We start from the raw sequence: 25,308 nt of genomic DNA, 5'->3' as shown, positions 1-25,308 counted from the left end.
TACACAATATGATCACCCTTGTAATACATCATCTTTGGATTAGAGAAAGACCATTTCCACTTTCACCTTGTCATGAGTGTAGTTTGTACTGTCACATATTGTCACCTTGTTCACCAAACACCATGCAGATTCACTTTGCATTATGCAAGCAGTGAGTTGGTGAAGATTTAGTACCAAGCTGACACTCTAAAAAGAAAGAAATTTGCCCACAAACATATTTGATAGTGTGCTTCAAAAGAAAAAAAGTTTGCTGGCTTAACAGTGTAAGAATGTAACATACATAAAAGTTTGTTCACTCGGTTACTTTCATTGTGTGACTCCATATGGTGTTATATTCCAGAGCAGCTGAAAATCAGAAGATTGTATAGTCTGTCAAATTTTGATATTAAAAAGATTTCAGACAATTTGCTATGACCATGTTATGGTACTAATAAATTGGATTTTTGTGAGTTGTTTTTTTTCCAGCCTGCTTAAAGATACCATGAAAGGGAAGCAACTCGTGTTGATACATATTGATAACTCTTTCAGTTATACATTCAATAATTATAGTAGAACATTGCATGTATCAAAAAATTTACAAATGTTTCACCTGCAATGGAACACCCACACTCAGTATGTCTTCAGGGAAAATTCATTTCACTGAAAGGTGTTGAAAATGTTGTTTCAACAATCCTCAGTGCCTTTGAAGCAAAGTAGTCTGTTGATGCTCTTCTGATTGATCTGAGCAAGTCATTTGACTCAGTAAGTCATCGTATTCTAATAGACAACTGATGTGCTAAGGCATTCGATATTCAGAACACTTATAGAACCATATGTCGAGAGTAGGAAGGGATAGATACATTTTAATTGTATGAGCTCTGGATTCCTAGATTTTCAAGAGGTGTGGCCCCAAGGTTCTGTGCTGGGACCCTTATTGTTTATAATTTATAGTAATGACCTGCTCAGTATCGTGATATTTAGATTTGTTCTGTATGCTGATGAAATTTTCATTGCAACTGGAAGTGACAGAGGACCTGAAAGAACAAAGCAAAGCAGGCATAAGAATATCTGGTGTAAAGGCAATGAATTAATTGGAAACCAGAGTAAAACCAAAAATGTAATTTCTAGTTTATACATTACCAACAATGATTTTATGTATGTTAAAGTTTTTGGTGTACACTTAGATTCCAAATTAACTTGGAACCTCCACACAGATTCTGTATGCACTAAATTATCAACGGCCATATACCTGTTATGCTAACTTAGAGCATGTGAGAGCGAAAACTGATGCTTAGCACCTATTACGCATTTTTTCATAGCCACAGAATGTACTGAACACTGCTTTGGAGCAGCTTCACTGGGAAAAAGAGAGTTTTAATGTGCCAGAGAAAGGTCACCGGATGTGTTGCTGTATTCAAAAACAATGTGTCCTGTAAGCTGCTCTAGAAGAAACTAGGTGTTGTGGCACTACCATCATTATTTATACTCGGTTGACTAGTAAACAGTGACTACCCCTTTACGAGACTAAGCAAGACTCAGAATAGCCATACATAACTTGGAGCAAAATTGTTCACTGCACTGCCACTAGATGCACAGTGCCTTGTCACCAGAACCACTCACTGCCTCATTAAAAACCTTCAGAAATGTTATACAAAAATGAGCTAAAAACAAGGCTTTCACTGCTATAATGGATTTTCTTGATTGTGAAAAAGATAATTTAAAATTTTCACGTAGGCTATACTCGTTGTATGCTTGTATGCAAATCTACTTGAGTTAACTGTTCATTATATGTATCATTACATATTATCCAATTTGTACAAGCTGTTAACATCAGTAGCATGCAAAATGCTCAAACATTAAAATAAATAGATACATGAGTAAGAGTAACTACATCAAAGATCCACAGAATTTTTCTAGGTATGAAATAAGATGTTGAAGAAGTATGTAGTGTCAGATTGCAAACATTATGTAGGCCTCTGTTAGGAGTCTATGGACTGTGGTTTCGACATCACATTACATTAACTTTTTAAATGCTCTTCACTATATTGACCAACTATAGAATAATTTTCCTCAACAGACCTGAACAAGTATGATTCAGTTTGTGATCCTGTGCTGTAATTAGAGATTCACACACAGTTTACCCCTTCCTTTAAGAAATGTGCATTTTGAGACCAAATGAGTTGCTTCACTATCATGCGAAAGATATATCACTTTCGTGAAGCAACTGCTATGTTCAAGTTCCAGACAAGTTAGCGTGCACAATTTGTGGAACACGCAAATGTGTGATTGACTATGCATTCTGTTTAATGGCTTATGGCTGTCATTATTACTCCTATGGTACTATGTGTGAAATAAATTAAATTGTCTTGCAGTTAAAGCTGGTGCAATAAGGAGTATTCTGTTCAGTAGTCCGGGTGAGTCCATCATTCAGTTTCTTTTATCTTAAATGAAACAACATCAAAAGTGTTGTTAATTTTTAAAAGTAAAATCCTTCTGTTGGAGCTGATGGTCAGTTTGTTGTATAATGTACGTGATTTATACATTTATAATGGGATGAGGGCTGACAGTTGAACTGTGCATGGATTAAGCAATTCAGAAAAAATTTTTTAAAAAGCAATGAAGATTACTGGTCAGTTTTCAATGTTCCATTCATCAGTGTGACATCTTGATGCTGGGCCTGAGCGGTGAAGTTGCTCTGTCAGTAGAGTGGCTGCTTGTGCACTGAACAGCGAAAGTTCATGAGGTCACAGAAGTAATCGTGGCACTGTGTGCATGCCCAGCACTCGGTATTCCCCTGTGTGATGAGTGGTTGTCTGTCTGTATAACAATTATTTATCTTTCTTCTGGGGTTTTCTACAAGTGTATTAATGTATAGAAGAGAGAATCAGAGAAGAAACTTTAATGCTTTGGAGGCAATGACTGTCATTATTTTGAAATGTCCATGTTCTTTTCACATTTTTAACTCCAGGTTTGAATTTCATACCGAACGAATTCCTTACAAATTTTATATGTTAAAAATTTTACTACAAAGCCTCAATTACAGAAGTAATTAATGTGCCTTCTGAAAAAGAATGCTGTTACACATTTTTTCCTTCAATAGTGTGGTAACAATCAGGTTTTCACCTTACACAGTTGTACAGAATTGGATTTTTGGGTTATGAACGAGTCTTATGAAACATGTCTGTCTGCAATCAAATAAGTTTTGTCGTATCACCATTCATCCATCATTTCTATCTGTGAATGGGAGCTATGTATGAGGATGATGTCATTGGGGAAAGATTAGGTGGGTAGATCAGATAACGAATAAAAAGATACAGTATTGAATTGTGGAAGAAAGAAATGTATGGCACAACATGATTTTTTTTGAAAAAAAGGATCAGTTGACAGGACACATCCTGAGGCAAGGAATTGTAAATTTGGTATTTGAGGGAAGTTTTGGAGGTGTAATTTGTGTAGGTTGATCAAAGTTTGATTACAGTAAGCAGGTTCAGATAGATGTGGCTTGCTATAGCTATGTATAGATGAAGAGAATTGCACCTAATAGACTTGTGTGGAGAGCTGCATCGGACTAGTCTTTGGCCTGAAGACTGCAACATCAGCATTTATGAATCGTGGTATACTAGGTGGAATCCAAAATTTTTGCACCGCTAGGTGATGAGAGTTGCGTATCTCATGAGTTAGTGTGCAGAGTGGCATTCAGGCTGGGAGGACGTGTTGCGTGTTGACAGTGATTTCTCTCTGTGTGTGTGTGTGTGTGTGTGTGTGTGTGTGTGTGTGTGTGTGTTGGGAGAAGTGCTACGGAGACCCTTGCAATGATTCAACAAGTGTTTGGGGGACAGAACATGAGCCGTACACGGGTGTTTGAGTGGCATGCTTGGTTCAGGGCCGACTGTACAGACGTCGAAGAGGATGTTCACACTGGAAGGGCCATTAGCCGCACAACGCCAGACGTTGTTGCCAAACTTCAACAACTGGTTCGTGCGGATCGACGTCGAACCTTAAAGACCTTGTGGATGAAGTGAGAATTGGTTATGGGACATGTCAACGAATGTTGACTGATGAATTGGGCATGCATTGTGTCACTGCAAAATTTGTGCCAAGGATCTTGACAGCTGATCAGAAGGTGCAGCGTGTTGAAGTGTGCACGGGCCTTCGTCAGACTGCATGAGATGATCCAACCTTCTTGTCATGGGTTATCACTGGGGACGAGAGCTGGATTTACGGTTATGACCCAGAGACAAAGCAACAATCATCCCAGTGGAAGAGCCGAAAAAAGCAAGACAGGTGAAGAGCATGATCATCATTTTCTTTGATGCCAAGGGAATTGTGCACAAAGAACTCATCCCACCCAACCAAACAGTGAATTCTGCGTACTACTGTGATGTTTTGCGGCGGCTCCTTGAAAATGTGCAATGACAATGGCTCGAATTTTGGCGTCGAGAGAACTGGCTGCTGCATCACAACAATGCTCCCTGTCACACGTCTTTGCTCACAGAGACCTTTTTGGCAAAAAAAACATGATGGCAGTTGTACCTCACCCACTGTACTCGCTAGATTTGACACCTTGCGACTTCGCGCTGTTCCCAAAACTGAAACTAAAGTTGAAAGGCCGTCGGTTTGACACTCAAGAGAGGATTCAAGAAGCGTCGCTGGCAGTAGTAAACACCCTCAAAGAACAGGACTTCCAGAAAAAGTGTGAGCAGTGGCAGAAGCGCTGGGACTGATGTGCACATGTGGATGGGAACTTCTTCAAGGGTGATGGTGACCATTAGTCCAAAGGTAAGGTTTTCAACAGACGGCAGCACCAGTTCCGAAAATTTTGGATAGCATCTCGTATGTAACTACAGAGTAATTCTATCTTCAGGTAAATATTTTATGTCTTCAGCAAAAATTAGAGGGTCTAAAAATTCTCATGTTGTTTGTGGATATGTTTGAACAATTATGAAGATAAAGAGTGTAATTTGGTGGTGGTGGTGGTGGAGTAAAATTTGAAAAGAAACTGAAAGTTTCTCCTTTATAGCTCCTCCTAGTCCATAGAAGAATTTCTGTTACTGTAATTTGTAAAAGGTGGTAGGTGGGCCTTACTGACATCTGAATATCTTTTTTCTTTGTGGACAAAAAACTGAGAAAAGTTCAGAATGAACTGAATATACAAATTAATTTGCGATTTGAATGTAGAATGACTCATTCCACATCACTATGAACTAATATGCAAAATGATTCTTGGAACATGAAACTAACTGTGCCTGGAGGGTTAATGTAGGAAGAACTTCATTCCTGAGGAAATATGCCCTTTCCTCCTTCCCGTAATATAATACCCAAGACTACCATTTGCATTGGTACACATTTCAAAACATTACTTTATTAGCAGACAGTTTTATATTGCAGTTAGTTCCTGTAGTGGATTGATATACATAAGTTTTTTATGTGCATTATAATTATCTGAACTTATTGTGTAGCTTATTATGCAACTGTGAGAGATGTTTTTACTTCTGTCATGCTCCAAACGTTGTGGTCTTCCATGGAATAGTTTTTTTTACAAGGTCATACATTTAAGTGTGTAAATCAACAGAAGGTTAATTCATTGTAAGTAGTATTTGATATTGTTGTTCCAAAATAGTTTATAAACATGTGTAAAAAAATTGTCCTTTATTGTATAGAAACTTAAAGCAGAACTTAATTTCATGTTTTATCTTACATTGTGTTCATTATAATGTGGGTACTTATTGTATTTGAAATGTTGCCTACCAAAACTATTTACCATTGGTAATAGATATTGATTTATGAAACCAACAGATAATTTTTTTTAGACTAGAATGACACCTGATAGGTGTCTACAAGGTAGTCACAGGCAAATATCTTTAACACATTTGTATAGAGTCCCAGGGCTCCATTGTTGGCCTTTATTTGCCATATGTTTCCTTGATCTCATGAGAGCAAAGCTTCCCGTTTGAAGATGATTTGGTGGTATAAGGATTATATACATTTTCCTGGCTCTCCCTGCACATTGTGCCCTGCATATTGGGGGGTACCTTCAGTCTAACACTCTTTGACCACAGTGTAAATTGTCTTTTCTCATAAGTCCAGCAACTGAAAATCAAATCTGGGCTTTTATTTATTTCTTGTTATTTATATTGTTCATTGCACTAAACATCTCTTCTTCATAACCATTTGAGTGTCATGTTTTATTTCTTACAGTCTACAAAGACATTTGCTTTTAGGCTTCCCTGTGTACACCATGGTTAATGATACTGGAATATTGCACAAGATAACATTTCTTTAACAAATGTATGGATTAAAGCTGTTTCAGAAATTTTCTAGTTGAATGAGGAATGTGACAAACCCCCAATTTTGAGATCTAAACTGTGAGCATTCATTGTTATGCTCTCTATTTTTCAGCAGGCATTCATCAGTGCTTCTTTCGGTGTGGTCTATTCGAGAAATGTAAAACTGTAGAAACTGTTTGTTAAAATACACAAAATTCACACTGATGTCGGTTATAATCTAGCTTAAAGCACAAGAAGTGACAGAGACAAGACACATGTTATGACCCATTATGTTTTTATTCCATGGGCACCTACATCTTTTGAGGCAGCATCCAGATTTAGGTTTTAGAGATTTTCCTACATCATTTCAAGCAAATGGTGGGACAATTTCATTAGGGAAAAAAGGCACAACTGATGTTCACCCTGACACATACCCAGTTAAACTCCAGTGCTGTATTCATTATGACCTTGATGTGGCCAGGGTAGGAAATATTTCTTCCTCATTGATTTAATGCTGTTCCTTCAGTAGTATCCTGATGAATGCCTATTAAGTCTCTCAAAGCCTAGAATCCGATTGGTGTGCTGCAGTGAGATACTGAAGAGAGCCATTGTGTTGCTTTATTGGTGCAGTAATCGTGGCATACACAATCTGGCCATGCCCAAATGTGCTGGGACACCACAATGATTGTGGACAGATAAGACGCAAGGCTCTTTCCCAAAGGTATATAAGTGTACATAAAATTTGTCACCATAGACATGGTTTCTGATAGAATGAGTCAATGAAAAGAATAAAGTTTGATCTGGTAATCCATGTGTTGTACTGTAGGAACATCACATAACTCTTCCCTCCCTGTGTGTCGGACACAGTCATCAGTGAAGTTGTAGTCATGGGCTGTTGAAAATTACTTATACATCAATATCAATTTAGATATTAAATATTTTACTACAGTTTATAAACTTTATTACAGTTCATAAACTTTATTACAGTTTATAAACTTTATTACAGTTTATAAACTTTATTACAGTTTATAAACTTTTACTGTTAAAAGTAATATGCTCACTTACATAGAACAGCTTAATATTTTTCCTGCCTACAACCCTTGAAACATTCAGCCATGGATCATGGAACATCAAATAGATTTCGTGGATGAGTCTGCTCAAAGCCACTGTCTGAACTCCATCAAACTTCTTTGGGATGAACTGAAGAATCGATTGCATGCTAGATTGATGTCAGTAATTCCCAGAGTAACTCTTCATAAATAATGCTGACTGATTCCTCCCCCCCTGCATTCTGAGTGGCGTTTTGTCTCCAGTAATGTACCATACATTAAACTGTAATCACTGTGCAGTTATTAATACATTAACACTTTAGAAGGAACATTCACATTTTATGTAGCATAGTGAAGGCACAGTGATATAATGTCGCCACTTTCATTTAATCTGTTGTTTGACAAGGTCATCGGGCATGCGTATTTTAGCGAGGGAATGGTGCAAAATTGAATAGCTACCACAAGCGATAGGCATACACAAATGGCCTTATGGTATTGAGCCAAAACAAACACAAATGATAAAGCCTGGCAAAAGGGCTCATAGAGCAAACTGCAAAAGTGGATTTTCAGATCATTGATTGTACAACCTGAATACACTGATCGGCCAGAACATTATGACTACTGACCTATTGTCAGTATAAACCCGTCCAGGTGCTAGCAGCGTTACGTTTAGAGCAATGACTGCTAGTCAGAAACATGCAGTAATGTGTTGTATACGAAACAAACCACAGTGCTGCACGCACATGAAATTCCTCTTCTTGCAGTGAAGTACACTGCTGGCCACCGTAAATGCAACACCCTGAAGGAAGCATCCGAATCAAGTGAAATTTACACCATGGGTTTGCAGCGATGAGATATGCAACTGATTAGAATTTCAGCGCAGACGCACATCACGCGCGCCTGTGGCGCCACCTCATAGCGCCATTTAAGGCTTGGCGATTTCGACGAGTGTACGTTCGGCACGTGTGTTTACCTTGTGGTTGTTTCACAAGACGATCAGTTATGCCTCGTAGACAACAGCGAACATCGTTTGATCAAGTATCCGAGTTCGACAGAGGAAGGATAGTGGCTTACCGAGATTGTGGATTATCATACAGAGAAATCGCTAGTCGTGTTGGACGAAACCAAACAACTGTAATGCGGATATGTGACCGTTGGATGCAGGAGGGTACGACGGACCGACGTGGTCGATCGCATTCACCTCGGTGCACCACTGCACGTGCTGATGGGCAAATTGTGCGCATGGCAGTGACGGATCGCTCAGTGACATCCCGAACCATAGCACAGCACATTGCGTCTGTAACGCATCATCCAGTGTCTGCGCGTACCATTCGACGCCGTTTACAGCAGAGTGGTCTGTCCGCAAGACGTCCATTGCTTCGTCTACCATTGACGCAGAACCACAGACGTCTCCGTCGCCAATGGTGTGATGACAGACGGATGTGGACGGCAGAATGAAATGACGTTGTCTTTACTGAAGAGGCACGCTTCTGTCTGCAGCACCACGATGGTCGGATTCGAGTGTGGAGACACCGTGGAGAGAGGATGCTGGACAGCTGCATTATGCACCGCCACACTGGTCTTGCACTGGGTATTATGGTATGGGGCGGTATTGGATATTACTCTCGCACGCCTCTAGTACGCATTGCCGGTACTTTAAATAGCCGGCGCTACATATTCGAGGTGCTGGAGCCAGTTGTCCTTCCTTACCTTCAGGGCTCGGCCACAGCCATATTTCAACAGGATAATGCGCGACCACACGTGGCACGCATTGTCCAAAGGTTCTTCGTCAATAACCAGATTGAATTGCTTCCCTGGCCGGCTCGCTCTCCGGATCTTTCGCCGATAGAAAACATGTGGTCCATGGTTGCTCAACGAGTGATCCAGATTACATCCCCAGCTGCCACACCAGATCATCTTTGGCAACGTGTGGAAGCTGCTTGGGCTGCTGTACCCCAGGAACACATCCAACGTCTCTTTGACTCAATGCCGAGACGTGTGGCAGCGGTGATCTCCAACAATGGCGGCTACTCTGGCTACTGATTCTGGCAGGAACCACATGTCACGGACGTCTGTAAACGTAGTCATTTGATACTTGGTCGACATGTTATCTACAAAATAAATCTTGTTGTGCTACCTCTTGTCTTTCTTGGTGTTGCATTTACGGTGGCCAGCAGTGTATGTTTGCTGTTGTTTGTACTTGTACCGCACCACGGTCGGTAACACGCAACATATCCGTGGAGTTTGATGAGCTTCCTGGGTCACATCAAACGACGAGCACCTCAGGGAACTTGGCCGGGTTAAGCTGCGGTCACAGTACCTCCGATATCGGTGGATTCCGTCGACGGCCTACATCGGCCGCAGGCGGCCAATCTTTTCAAATCAGTACGCCACTACGTGCACGGTCGCACTACAGCCGATCACACCAATACCTAAAAAGGGAAGTAGGACTAATCCGCTGAATTACAGGCCTACATCACTAACGTCGATTTGCAGTAGGGTTTTCGAACATATACTGTATTCGAACATTATGAAGTACCTCGAAGAAAACGATTTATTGACACACAGTCAGCACGGATTCAGAAAATATCGTTCCTGTGAAACACAACTAGCTCTTTACACTCATGAAGTAATAAGTGCTATCGACCGGGGATGTCAAATTGATTCCAAATTTTTAGATTTCCAGACATCGTTCCTCACAAGCGTCTTGTAACCAAACTGCGTGCCTACGGAGTATCGCCTCAGTTGTGCGACTGGATTCCGGATATCCTGTCAGGAAGGTCGCAGTTCGTAGTAATAGACGAAAAGTCACCGAGTGAAACAGAAGTAATATCCGGCGTTCCCCAAGAAAGTGTTATAGGCCCTCTGTTGTTCCTGATCTATATTAACGACATAGGAGCCAATGTGAGTAGCCGTCTTAGACTGTTTGCAGATGATGGTGTCAATTACCGTCTTGTAAAATCATCAGATGACCAAAACGACTTGCAAAATGATTTAGATAAGATATCTGTATGGTGCGAAAAGTGGCAATTGACCCTGAATAAAGAAAAGTGTTAATGTATTCACATGAGTACTAAAAGAAATCAGCTAAATTTCGATTTCGCGACAAGTCACACAGATCTGAAGGCTGTAAATTCAGCTAAATACTTAGGGATTACAATTACAAATAACCAAAAATGGAACGATCACATAGATAATATTGTGGGTAGAGCAAACAAGACTGCGATTCATTGGCAGAACACTTAGAAGGTGCAATAGGTCTACTAAAGAGACTGCTTACACCGCGCTTGTCCGCTCTATTCTGGAGTATTGCTTTGCGGTGTGAGATCTGCCTCAGTTGGGACTGACGGATGACATCGAAAAAGTTCAAAGAAGGGCAGCTCGTTTTGTATTATCGCGAAATAGGGGTGATAGTGTCACAGACATGATACGTGAATTGGAGTGGCAATCATTAAAACAAAGGCGTTTTGCGTTGTAACTGGATCTTCTCATTAAATTTCAATCACCAGTTTTCTCCTCCGATTGCGAAAACATTCTGTTGGCACCCACCCATATAGGGAGAAATGTTCATCACGATAAAATAAGAGAAATCAGAGCTCGCATAGAAAAATTTAAGTGCTGGTTTTTCCCGCGTGCCGTTCAAGAGTGGAACGGTAGAGAGACAGCCTGAAGGTGGTTCACTGAACCCTCTGCCAGGCACTTTATTGTGAACAGCAGATTAATCACGTGGATGTAGATGTGAGATCTTATCTCCCGAACGTACAGACGTCGAACGACAATCGCTGAAATCCAAATCACTTTGTTTTCTTCACTCAATTCGACCGACGTTACGGAGCGTGAGAAACTGTTAAGTTTAATACGAGAAAGAGAAAATTTGTGGCATCTTGAGGATGAAAATATCAATCGTGTTATAGTTCGGTATCTATGGATTGAAATCGCAGGTTTATTCGAAACCTCAAATAATCAAAATCTTAATTCGACATTTTAGGCATAGATTATAACATCAAAAAAAATTTGTTCAAGTGAAAAGGGTGGCCTATCTTATGCTTACAGCTACTGTATTGGATCTTTTTTGTGGTAGGTTGTCATTAGTTGTCTACCAATTATTGTTACTGCCAGTGGCGTATTGATTCTGTTAATATGAAGTGGTTTGCAAATGTGGTGTAGGGTATGTACTCGTATTTCCACTTCAAAGTGCTTTAGGTTTTCAGAGTTTCTCATACTACACTTTATGCCTGTCTTTCACTCTTGTGCTACGCGAGTAATTGAAGGTTGACGTACGTCTGCACAGCTTTAAATACAAACATCAAAAAAAGTTTTGCATCACCCCGGTTCCCAGAACTCCTGAAGATAGATGTCGACTGTGGATACTGTATCACGGACACAGTCCCTTTGACTGTTCAGAGACGTGACTAAACCCGCCCAAGGATGTAAACAGCCTTGCAAGAACAGCGCCTATTAGACGGAGGGGGTCCGACAGCCGACCAGTTCGTCATTCCACCAGGAAGAAGGATCTCGTGTTGTCTGTAGTTCAACCATGCCTAGACGGTCAATACCGCGGTTTGATCGCGTCCGCATTGTTACTTTGTACCAGGAGGGGCTGTCAACAAGGGAAGTGTCCAGGCGTCTCGGAGTGAACCAAAGCGATGTCGTTAGGACATGGAGGAGATACAGAGAGACAGGAACTGTCAATTTCATGCCTCGCTCAGGTCGCCCAAAGGCTACTACTGCAGTGGATGACCGCTACCTACGGATTATGGCTTGGAGGAACACTGACAGCAGCGCCACCATACTGAATAATGCTTTTCGTGCAGCCACAGGACGTCGTGTTACGACTCAAACTGTACACAATAGGCTGCATGATGCGCAACTTCACTCCCGACGTCCAAGGCAAGCTCTATCTGTGCAACTACGACACCGTGCAGTGCGGCACAGATGGGCCCAGCAGCATGCCAAATCGACTGCTCAGGATTGGCATCACGTTCTGTTCACCGAGGAGTGTCACATGTGCCTTCAACCAGACAATCGTCGGAGACGTGTTTGAAGACAACCCCGGTCAGGCTGAACGCGTTAGACACATTGTCGAGCGAGTGCAGCAAGGTGGAGGTTCCGTCTGTTTTGGGGTGGCATTACGATTGGCCAACGTACCCTGCTGGTGGTCATGGAAAACACTGTAATGGCTGTACGATACGTGAATGCCATCCTCTGACCGATAGTGCAACCATATCGGGAGAATGTTGGGGAGGCATTCGTCTTCATGGACGACAATTCGCGCCCCACCATCGTGCACATCTTGTGAATGACGTCCTTCAAGATAACGACATCGCGCGACTAGAGTGGCCAGAATGTTCTTCAGACATGAACTCTATCGAACATGCTTGGGATATATTGAAAAGGGCTGTTTGTGGACGACGTGAACCAACAACCACTCTGTTGGATCTACGTCGAATCGCCGGCGAAGAGTGGGGCAATCTGGACGAACAGTGCCTTGATTAACTTGTGGATAATATGCCACGAGGAATACAGGCATGCATCAATGCAAGAGGACGTGCTACTGGGTATTAGAGGTACTGGTATGTACAGCAGCCTGGACCACCACCTCTGAAGATCTCGGGGGGGGGGGGGGGGGGGGAGGGGGGGGAGGGGGGGGGGTTCGTCTTCGCCGTCCGAGTCCTCATTCACAGTTTCCTGGCTAACAGCGGCAACAATCAGGTCGTCATTGAACTCTTCAAAGTGTCACAGTCTTTGTTACATTCGTTGATCCACTCTTCAACTTCATTGGCAGGGACGTTCGGGTCCAGAGTTTGTAGATCTTTAACGATCTCGAGTGCGTCGTTGTTTTGCTCATCTTCGGTATGCTCATTTTCAGTCATAACTTGTGGCCAAAGCTTACGCCATGATTTCCGCAGTGTGTCAGGTTTCAGTTCATCCCATGCTGCAGCGATTGTGCAGATAGCATCTTTGATGTTCAGGGATTCCATTGCCTCAAATAAGTTATGATCTCCATCAGATTTTTCCAAGATTGAGCTGATATACTTTCCGCTGTATCACCTTTTTAACCATTCGATAACGCCCTGATCCATTGGTTGGATGAGTGAGGTCACATTAGAAGGCAGAAAGAGAGCTTTTATGCCCCCTTTCACCAAATCTTCCTCAGATGGACGTGATGGTGCATTATCCAACAGCAGTAGAGCATGAACAGGCAGATTGTGCACAGCAAACCATGCCTATGCAAACAACATACAGATCTACTGACGGCTATATGGCAGTTAAATACCTGCCGTCGTCATCAAAAGGCATGCAGGGACTAAGAAGCGGAAAACAAAATAAACTGTCTTTTATTTATGTTCTTTGAAGTATCGAGACAGTATCCTCCATCATATTGTGTAACACTGCTGTCACCACGTCGTCTTAAAACATAATACGCCAGATCGTTGGGCTCATCTCGTGAACACCTCTCTCCAGGCGGCAGAAATTGAGTGAATAGAATAGCCAACCTTATATGTTGACATGAATCTGAACATGCTTTGGACCAGTTGACTCTTGCAGTGTATCCTCACACAAGATAACCCGAGGGCTGTTGTTGAAGAGAGCAACGTCTCGTCCACCTTGTGTACAGCATCCACAGGAGGATCCAAGTTTTACACTACTAAGACAAAAAAGAGACACACGGCGAAGGAATTATCCGGATGGAACGGAAAGCGGTAGATTTAATGGACATGCACCGACAAACAAATGATCACAATTTCAGAAAATTATCTGATTTATTCATGAGAACGAGCTTCACAAATTGGGCAAGTCAATAACGCGTTGGTCAACCTCTGCCCATTATGCAAGTAGTTATTCGGCGTGGCATTGATTTACAGAGTTGTTGGATGTCCCTCTGAAGGATACTTGCCAAATTCTATTGAAACAGCGTGTTAGATCGTCAAAATCCCGAGCTAGATGGAGGGCCCTGCCCATAATGCTGCATACGTTGTTAGCGAGCTTGCTGCTCAAGGTAGGCTTTGACAAGCATGAAGACAAGCAATAGGAACTCTCACCATGTGCAGGCGGGCATTATCTTACTGAAATGTAAGCAGGATGGCTTTCCATGAAGGGCAAAAAATGGGGCGTAGAATATCGTCGACGTGCCACTGTGCTGTGGTCTTCATCACTGAAGAGTCTGCGCCTTCGATGACCAACGAAGACGTGTCTGCAGGTGACCAAGACAGTGGTGGGATTCCAACCTGGCTGTCGACCGCCATAACGGCCGGGCATCCAGGAGTGATCATCTGTGGTGCCATTTCTTCTGATAGCAGGACCCCTGTGGCCATCCGCGATACCTTTACACCACAGCGGTGCGTCGACGATATTCTACGAGGGTCACTCCAAAAGAAATGCACACTATTTTTTTTTTAAATCCATCTTTTATTCTACATGTTTGAAAGTTTACAGTGTGTAGATACATCCTTTAGGAACAATATTTTCATTTCTCCACATAATTTCCATCCCTCTCAACTGCCTTACGCCATCTTGGAACCAGCGCCTGTATATCCGCACGGCAAAATTCTGGACCAACCTGTTGGAGCCACTGTGTGGCAGCGTGCACAAGGGAGTCATTATCTTCAAACCTTGTTCCACGAAGAGAGTCTTTCAGTTTCCCAAACGGATGATAGTCACATGGAGCCAGGTCAGGACTGTAAGGTGGGTGTTTCAGTGTTGTCCATCCGAGTTTTGTGATCGCTTCCATGGTTTTTTGACTGACATGTGGCCGTGCATTGTCGTGCAACAGCAAAACATTCTGCTTTTGCCGATGTGATCGAACACGACTCAGTCGAGCTTGAAGTTTCTTCAGTGTCGTCACATATGCATCAGAATTTATTGTGGTTCCACTTGGCATGATGTCCACAAGCAAGAGTCCTTCGTAATCGAAAAACACCGTAGCCATAACTTTTCCAGCAGATGTGGTTTGGATTTATTTTTTTTCCCCTTGGGTGAATTTGCATGATGCCACTCGATTGATTGCCTTTTCGTCTCTGGTGAAAAATGATGGAGCCATGTTTCATCACCTGTCACAATTCTTCCAAGAAATTCATCTCCACCATTCTCGTACTGTTCCAAAAGTTCTCTGCATACCATTTTTCTTGTTTCTTTGTGAGAAACTGTCAACATCCTGGGAACCCACCTCGCACAAACCTTTTGTAACGCCAACACTTTCAGTATTCTGCAAACACTTCCTTCCCCTATCCCAACGTAGCGTGACAGTTCGTTCACTGTCATGCGTCTGTCAGCAGTCACCAGTTCGTTAACTGTCTGCACATTGTCTGGAGTGTGTACAGTACGAGGCATGCCACTGCGAGGACAGTCCTCAATATTGCCGTGTCTGCTTTCATCACGTAACCTGCTTGCCCACCGACTAACTGTACTGCGTTCGACAGCAGCATCTCCATACACCTTTCTCAACCTCTTGTGCATGTTTCCCACTGTCTCGTTTTCACAGTACAGGAATTCTATGACAGCATGTTGCTTCTGACGAACGTCATGTGTAGCAGCCGTCTTGAAGACATACTGTGACGGCGCCACTCACGGGAACAGGTAGAACTAAGTTTGAAAACAAGCGGTAAGGATGTATCTACACACTGTAAAACTTTCACACATGTAGAATGAAAACTGTATTTTTACAAAAATAGTGTGCATTTCTTTTGGAGTGACCCTCGTACGACCCGTTTTGTTGCCGTTCATGGCAAGCCGTCCTGGGCATACATTTCAGCAAAATAATGGCCGCTCGGATACGGCAACCGTTTCTGCTGCTTGTCTTCGTGTTTGCCAAACTCTACCTTGGCCAGCAAAGTGACCAGATCTCCCCAGTTGAGAACATTTGGAGCTTTATGGGTATGGCTGGCTCTTCTCGGGATTTTGACGAGCTAATGCGCCAGTAGGACAGAATGTGGCAACATATCTTTCCTGAGGACTTCCAACAACTCTATCAGTCACTGCCGAGGCGAATAACTGCTTGCATAAGAGCCAGAGGTGGATCATCACGTTATTGAATTGCTTAATTTGTGAAGCCCTTGAAGAAATCATCCAATTTTTCTGAATCACATCTACAGATTTACGTCCCATTCTGGCAACTCCTTCATGGTACGTTTTTTGTTTCTTTGGCAGTGATATGAAGGCATCCCATAAGTGCTAGTGTAAGTTGAGAGTAGGAGCTACGACACAACTTTATCGTTGTTGAAAACAACGTATGGCTCCTAATATTCACTATCTGATCAAAAGTATCAGGTCTCCCATATGTAATGCGGAATTGACCACAAGATGGAGACCCGCCAGCATAAAAGGAGGCGGGAATATTGCGTTGTCAATAGAGAAGCAGCAACAGCAGGTGAGCCAGGAGAGCTCAGGGACTTCAAACATTGACTATTCATTGGACATCGCTTGAGTAATATATCAATCAGGGTCATTTTAGCCTTTTAAAGCTGCCCACACATTCGGGAGGACGACGGTTCAATCCCGCGTCCGGCCATCCTGATTTAGGTTTTCCGTGATTTCCCTAAATCACTTCAGGCAAATGCTGGGATGGTTCCTTTGAAAGGGCACGACCGACTCCTTCCCCGTCCTTCCCTAATCTGATGAGACCGATGACCTCACTGTCTGCTGCTCCTCCAACCAAGCAACCAACAAAGCAACCAAAGCTGCCCAAGTCGAGTGTTGGTGATGTGATTGCGAAGTGGAAACGTGAAGGAGTAAACACAGATAAACCGAGACCAGGCAGACCGCATGTACCGACGGACATTGACCGGTGGCGTAGCAGGGGATGATTGTAAAAAATCGCATGAAATTAGAGAAAGAAATCACTCACGAGCAGTCCAGCTAACGAAATTCCTCTGATTGGGGAGTTAAGAAGAAGTGGGTACAATGGTAGAGCAGCCCCTCATAAGCCACACCCTTCTGCAGTGACATTTGGGATGGTGCAAAGAGCGACTTTACTGGACAGTGGATAACTAGAAACGAGTGATTTGGAATGATTAATCACGCTATACCCGTGGCAATCCGATGGAAGCGTTTGGGCCTGGGGAACGTTACTTGCTATGTGTACTGTTCGGGTATATCTCATGGATCGGGTATGGTCTCCTTATTGCGAGTAAGAAATCGTGAAAGGGTATGAACACATTTTGTGACAATGTGCGCTGCACACAGTGTAGTAGCTCGGAGACGATGATTGTATCAGCATGACAAAGCATCCTCTCATAAAGAAGCGCCTGTAAGCCAGTGTCTTGTGGACACTAGCATTGCTGAATTGATCTGGTCTGGCCAGAATCCTGACCTCAACCCAGTGGAACACTTTTGCGATGAGAAAAAAATGTAGACTTCGCTCCAGACCCCAGAGTCCCTCATCACTAACTTCTCTGGTTTTGGCTCTTGAAGCAGAATGGGCTACCGTTCTTCCACTGACATTGACACCTCACTGAAAGCAGCTGAAGTCGTCATAAAGGCGAAGGGTAGTCACACTTCGTTTTAATTTCCACTAACAGGTGCCGAGATACTTTTGAACGGATAGTGTATGGAAGTTAGACCCTGATAAAAATATTTGTTTTGTAAATAAAAACCGCCTTTTCTTGCTGCCCTGTAATTTATTTCCCTCACACATATTTCGCCTCTTTTTACTGCAAGGCATCTTCAGTGGGATCTAGAAAGATACAGTTTTGTTAAAATTGTTTGCTGTCTGGAATGCAATGAATTGTTAATGCATTAAGAGGTTCACTTACAGGTTCCATCATTTGGTAACAGACTTAAAACAACGAATTGAAGAAGTTAAGGAATTTGGGAGCCTCAGCTGAAAGTATGAAATAACATGGTGGAAGATGATATAGCACAATGAACACTGTCTGTACCTGAAGCTGTTCACTGTTTCTGTTACCAGAGAGAATGTTTTCAGACACTGAACTGTCATTTGTATTATTTTCGATACGGAAGTCTGCAGCCATTTTGATGCACCCAATACTGTATTTTCAGTTGGTGTAGACCTGAGAATTCCCTATTACTTTTGAATATCACCACCGCGTTCTTCAAATGTTAAGGATATAATACAGTGCCGGAAAAATATTAGTACACCTGGAAAGACAACGTCGATTTTAATATGATGACCAATTCCATATGCCACCTGGGGATAGTAGATGTACTGATACTGGTTTCAGCGTCATCAGCCAACAGATATTTTAGTGGCATAGTTACCAGAGCGCCATCTGTGTCTGTCCTTTCATAAGGAATGCTCACAACCAGAAGGCACAGTGTGATGCAGACTTGTGAAGCAAGCAGTCAACCACGTCACGGAGATGCACTCGTGCTTCTTACAGCAAACTGAGCGAGTTTGAAAGGGGTCAAATTGTGTTCTTTCGTTTGGCGGGATGGTCCTTTCAGAGAATTGCCACCCATGTTGGACACGCTGCATCAGTTGTGCAACGATGCTGGTGGTATCACTGGTAACGTGAACATTCTCACACCTCCCCCCCTGCGGGTCCGGGGATTAGAATAGGCCTGAGGTATTTCTGCCTGTCGTAAGAGGCGACTAAAAGGAGTCCCTCCCCCTCAAGGGGATAGTTAGCGCCAGCGTCCGGAGACGGACAGTTCCACGACCTATATTTGCGGTCATTTTGGTTTTTCACTTCTTCTCGTTTCTTCCTTCTTTTGGTTGGTTCCTTTCTTTGTTCTTCTCCATCTCACTGTCTTCCTTACTCTTTCCCTTGCCTTCTTTCCCTTGCCTTCTTCTCCCTGCCTTCTTCTCCCTGCCTTTTTCTCCTTGTGTTCTCTGGTCTCCGCCTCGGCGTTTGAGACAGTCTGTCCTCTCTCTCTTCTTTTTCCTCTTCTTTCTTCCTCCCTGTGCGCGCCTGAAGGCCGACCCACGCGTTCGCACGCGTAGCCGGTGACGGGGTAACGCGTAATTCCCCGCCCTGGGTAGACAAGTAAGGCACGCACATACCCCCGGGTAAAGGCCAGGCCGAGGGAGGGGTGATTGCCTGATCTGATACCTTCTGACCATGCCAATTAGTCCCTCCGTCTGTTTCTCGGGAGGTGTGACCTGAGGTGTAAACATTCACCTAAGGCGGGAGTGCCCTCTGAGAGGGTCCCCACAAGGAAGGAGCACGCCATCGGAGACGCTGGCAATCGTGGGGGATTCCTCTGCAATGGATTTCTCATCTTCTTCTCTCTCAACTTCCGCCCACAAACGGAAACTTGACCAGCCACCAGTGACAAAAGTACTACCGCCTGCCCCACAGTTCCTCGTAGTTTCTCGATCTGAGGACGGCAAGGATTTTTCTTCTGTCAACCCTTTCGTTATCCAGAAGGGTGTAGATGCAATAGCCGGATCTGTCAAGTATTGTACCAGGTTGCGTAATGGTACCTTGTTACTAGAAACTGAGAGCGCCTTTCAGGCACAAAAACTGCTTCGGGCCACACTCTTGTACACGTTCCCTGTCCGGGTGGAGGCTCACCGCACTTTGAATTCGTCCCATGGTGTGGTATATACTCGATCACTCGACGGATCGACTGACGAGGAGATTCAGTCTTTCCTCGCTGAGCAGGGCGTGACGGCTGTCCATAGGGTCATGAAAAAGGTCAACAATGACCTTGTACCGACCCGGACACTTTTCTTGACCTTCGATAGTGTTCAGCTGCCGTCGCTTATCAAACCGGGCTACGATGTTATTTCTGTTCGCCCCTATGTCCCGACACCTACGTGCTGTTACCAGTGTCAGCGTTTTAATCACACTCTCCAGTCTTGTTCCAATGCGGCTAAATGTGTCACTTGTGGCAGGGATGCCCATGAGGGTGACTGTCCACCTCCGTCTCCTCGTTGTGTGAACTGTCAGGGTGACCATGCAGCGTCCTCCCGCGACTGTCCCATCTACAAGGAAGAACGCTGTAACCAAGAAATTCGGGTCAAAGAGAAAGTGTCCACCTCGGCTGCTCACAAGCTATTTGCTAGTAGGAAGCCCGTGCTGCTCCCAGTGGGGAAATACAGTACTGTCCTCGCCTCTCCTCGGACTACCAGGGAGGTGGCGATGCAGACATGCGATCTGACCTTCAGCACCATAGTCGTCCGTTCGGCCAGTGCTAAGATCGCGCGGTCGACGTCTCCTCTTCCTCCCGTCACCCCTCAGACACAAGCACCTTCATCAGCTTCTGCCAAGACGAAGACCCAGAAGTCAGATGCACAGGCCTTCAAGAAGGAACCGTCCCGTGCAGACTTCCTACGTACCTCGAACTCTCAGCCATCGACCAGTACTTCCACTAAACGACCTTCCAAGAAGGCTCATAGGAAGCACAGTTCTCCTTCTCCGCCACGGCGCATTTCTTCTCCTGCGCCACCCAGCAGTTACCGCCCCAGGCCGTCATCCGTTTCACCTTGCCGCACCACTGGTAGCCGAACATCTGGCCGTTCACCTGCAGAGGAAGCTCCCCCTCCCGGCCATCTTAACAAGATGGCCGATGAACCTATAGAACCAATGGATGATGACTGTCCGCCTACTGATAGCGGCGGCAGTGCTCGCTCGAAGCCAGGTCCTCAGCGGCCTTCGAGGTGACCCCTTCTTTCATCTTCCTTTTCTTCTCACGATGGCACTTATTTACTGGAATATTCGCAGCATTCGCTTCAACTGAGAGGACTTGAAGTTGCTGCTCCGCTTGCACCGTCCGCTCGTCGTAGCCCTCCAGGAAATGAAGCTACGCCCATGCGATCAAATTGCCTTGGCACACTACACCTCTGTGCGTTTTGACCTACCCCCTGTTATAGGTATTCTGGCTCATGGAGGGGTTATGTTGCTGGTCCAGGACGATATTTACTACGATCCCATCACATTGCACACCGGCCTGCAGGCAGTTGCCGTCCGAATTACTCTCCCCACTTTTCCATTTTCCATTTGTACAGTTTACACTCCATCGTCGTCTGCCGTTACCAGGGCAGACATGATGCAAATTATTGCTCAGCTACCTGCACCATTTTTGTTAACTGGAGACTTCAATGCCCACCATCCCCTTTGGGGCTCTCCAGCATCCTGCCCGAGGGGCTCCCTGTTAGCAGGCCTTTCCAACCAGCTCAATCTTGTCTGTCTGAATACTTTCGGACACATCTCAGTACTTTTGGACTCATCTCACACCTGTTCCCATTTAGACCCCTCTTTATGTACTACCCAACTTGCACGCCGGTTTGAGTGGTATGCACATTCTGATACATATTCGAGCGACCACTTCCCGTGTTATCCATCTCCTGCATCATACCCTCTCTCCGTGCTCAACTAGTTGGAACATCTCCAAAGCAGACTGGGGGCTCTTCTCTTCCAGGGCGACCTTTCAGGATCAAACCTTCACAAGCTGCGATAGTCAGGTCGCACATCTCACGGAAGTCATTCTCACTGCTGCTGAATATTCCATCCCTCACACTACTTCTTCTCCACGTCGCGTACCGGTCCCCTGGTGGACCGCAGCATATAGAGACGCTTTACGTGCTCGTCGACGTGCTTTACGCACCATTAAACGCCACCCTACAATTGCGAATTGTATCAATTATAAACGATTACGTGCGCGGTGTCGTCGTATTATTAACGAAAGCAAGAAAGCCAGCTGGGCTGCTTTCACAAGCACCTTCAACAGTTTTACTCCTTCTTCTGTTGCCTGGGGTAGCCTGCGCCGGCTATCTGGCACAAAGGTCCATTCACCGGTTTCTGGCTTGACGGTCGCGAATGACGTCCTTGTGGCCCCTGAGGATGTCTCCAATGCCTTCGGCCGCTTTTTTGCAGAGGTTTCGAGCTCCACTCATTACCACCCTGCCTTCCTCCCCCGAAAACAGGCAGAGGAGGCTAGGCCACCTAACTTCCGCTCCTCGAATCGTGAAAGTTATAATGCCCCATTCACCATGTGGGAACTCGAAAATGCACTTGCCCGGTCACGGTCCTCCGCTCCAGGGCCTGATTCTATTCCTATTCAGATGCTGAAGAACCTTTCTCCTGCAGGTAAAGGTTTCCTTCTTCGTACTTATAATCGCCACAAGGCTCAGTTTTGAGCGTCGCTCTGTTCGCCATAGCGATCAATCCAATAATGGATTGCCTCCCAGCTGATACATCAGGCTCCCTTTTCGTGGACGATTTTACCATCTATTGCAGCGCGCAGCGTACATGTTTCCTGAGCGCTGTCTTTAGAGTTCTCTTGACCGTCTTTACTCCTGGACTGTCGCCAATGGCTTCCGTTTTTCTGCCGAGAAGACGGTCTGTATTCACTTCTGGCGCTACAAAGAGTTCTCCCACCGTCCTTACGACTTGGTCCCATTGCTCTCCCATTCGTGGAGACGACAAAATTTTTAGGTCTTAAATTTGACAGGAAACTTAGCTGGTCTCCACATGTGTCATATTTGGCTGTCCGTTGTACCCGTTCTCTAAATGTACTCCGTGTTCTCAGTGGTATGTCGTGGGGAGCGGATCGAACCGTCCTACTTCGCCTATATCGGTCGATCGTCCGCTCCAAGCTGGATTATGGGAGCTTTGTATACTCCTCTGCACGGCCGTCCATCTTACGCCGCCTCAACTCCATACAACATCGGGGTTTACGTCTTGCGATCGGAGCGTTTTATACTAGTCCCGTGGAGAGTCTTCATGCTGAAGCCGGTGAATTGCCACTCACCTACCGGCGCGATATACTGCTTTGTCGGTATGCCTGTCGGCTACTGTCAATGCCCGACCACCCGTCTTATCGTTCCTTTTTTGACGGCTCTCTCGATCGTCAATACGGGTTGTATGTCTCTGCCCAGCTACCCCCTGGAGTTCGCTTTCGTCGCCTCCTTCAACACCTTGATTTTTCACTCCCTGCAACCTTTAGAGTGGGCGAGAGCCAAACGCCACCTTGGCTCCAGGCTCAGGTTCGCGTTCACCTTGACCTCAGCTCGCTCCCAAAGGAGGTTACCTCCGGTTCGGTATACCACTCCCGTTTTGTTGAACTTAGTTCGAAGTTCATTAATATGACCTTCATTTATACAGATGGCTCTAGGACCAATGACGGGGTCAGGTGTTCTTTTATTGTCGGGGCACAAAGGTTCAAATACCGGCTCCATGGCCATTGTTCGGTCTTCACAGCTGAGCTCTTTGCCCTCTACCAGGCTGTTCTTTACATCTGCCGCCATCGGCATTCTGCTTATGTCATCTGCTCCGATTCCCTGAGCGCCATCCAGAGCCTCAGTGATCTGTATCCGGTTCACCCTTTCGTGCACCGGACCCAACGCTCTCTTCAGCAGCTGGTGGACAACGGTTCTCCGGTTAGCTTTATGTGGGTTCCTGGCCATGTCAGTATCCCTGGGAACGAAGCTGCAGATGCCGCGGCCAAGGCTGCGGTTCTCCAGCCTTGGACGGCTTCTTGTTGTGTCCCTTCATCAGATTGTAGCAGGGTCCTTTGTTGGCGCATTTTATCGCTGTGGCATGCCGATTGGGCTGCACTTACGGACAACAAGCTTCGGGCCTTGAAACCTCTTCCCGCGGCTTGGACGTCCTCCTCACGCTCTTCTCAGCGGGAGGAGGTAGTTTTGGCCCGGTTACGAATTGGACACTGCCGGTTCAGCCATAGCCATCTGCTGACGGCTGCGTCGGCGCCGTTCTGCCCATTTGGGCAATTGCTGACGGTCCACCACATTTTAACGTCCTGTCCGGATTTTACTACACTGCGTCTTGATCTTGGCCTCCCATGTACTCTAGATGCCATTTTAGCGGATGACCCAGGAGCAGCTGCTCGCGTTCTTCGTTTTATCGACTTGACAAATCTGTCGAAGGACATTTGATTATGCTGTTTTTTTAATCCTATACCTGTCAATCTGTCTTTTATCGTGTTTTCCCTTTTAGTTGCTGTTTTAAACTTGTGCCTCGCGGTGCATTCGTAACGTAGTCTGGGCGCTAATGACCATTGAAGTTGTGCGCCCTAAAACAAAAAAAACAAACAAAAAATTCTCACACTTGTGGACAAGGTTCTGGGCGTCCACGCGGCACAGATGCTTACGGCAGATCTTACAGCTACCACAAGACAGATAAGAGAGCTTGTGAACTCGGACGTGTCAGCACTGTTGCGAACTCGTTGTTGGCAGTGGGACTACGGGCACGCTCGCTTCTAGACCGCCTTCGACTGGTGCCATCAGGGGATCACTTGGAAGATGGAATGGCGCGCCGAAAACTTTAGAGCTGAAAGCAGATTCTCCCTGCACGAAAGTGATTATTTGCGCATATGACATAGACCTGATGAGTGCTCCTCTTCCAAGAAATGCTGACCCCACTCCAGGCCTTACAGTCTGGAGTGCAATAGGCTACAACTGTCCATCACGTTTGGTGTTTCTGGAGGGGACGCTAACTAGCACTTGGTACATGCAGAATCTTGCTAGACCAATTCTTTTGCCATTCTTGCAACAGGAATGTGACGTGTTGTTCCAACAATATAATGTTCGCCCACGCACTGCCTTTGAAACTCAATGAGTTCTTCAAGACGTGCAGCAACTTCCCTGGCCAGCACAATCTTTAGGCTTGTCTCCAGTCAAGCACGTGTGGGGTATAAGGGGACGAGAAGTGACCAGTGCGAATAGTCATCCGATAACTCTTGCAGAACTATATGAACAGGTCGAGCAGGCATGGAAAAACGTATCTGAGGATGGTATTCGCCATCTGTGCGATCGACAGGATGCCCGAGTCCATGCTTGCATTGTCGCTCGTAGAGGCTACACCACTTATTAATATGGGTGTTGACTATGGGTCGGTACCGGGTACCTCAGAACTGCCTGTGCTTGTGTTCAGTAAATGTAATAATTTCATATACTCCATATGCACTGGTGTAACCAATTTTGAATGAATTGTAAACCTTTAAAAGGTCGTACTAATTCTTTTACCGGCTGTGTATTTTTGAGAACGGTTTTCCTCGTTCGCACCATCAAGGATTATTTTTTACGCCAACAGCGCGTAGACGAACGTTTTTTGGCGACAGCTAGTAGATGTTCACTAACAGTCACCATC

At 44.9% G+C, this 25,308-nt stretch overlaps 1 protein-coding gene across 3 annotated transcripts in view; it reads left to right on the top strand.

Annotated features, from left to right (window-relative positions):
- The window catches only part of LOC124722948 (acyl-CoA-binding domain-containing protein 5), a 150,357-nt gene that overhangs the window by 6,612 nt on the left and 118,437 nt on the right, over nucleotides 1-25,308 (top strand). For 2 of the 3 annotated variants that reach the window (XM_047248113.1, XM_047248112.1), the window contains exon 2: nucleotides 2,352-2,393. The exons of the other annotated variant lie outside the window; for it this stretch is intronic. In XM_047248113.1, the coding sequence (XP_047104069.1) occupies nucleotides 2,352-2,393 (42 nt within the window). The remainder of the gene's footprint in view (nucleotides 1-2,351; nucleotides 2,394-25,308) is intronic. 3 annotated transcript variants of the gene reach the window in all.

Source organism: Schistocerca piceifrons, chromosome X (genome assembly GCF_021461385.2).
Source record: "Schistocerca piceifrons isolate TAMUIC-IGC-003096 chromosome X, iqSchPice1.1, whole genome shotgun sequence".
NCBI classification, from domain to species: domain Eukaryota; kingdom Metazoa; phylum Arthropoda; class Insecta; order Orthoptera; family Acrididae; genus Schistocerca; species Schistocerca piceifrons.
This window is presented reverse-complemented; position numbering and strand designations above follow the sequence as displayed.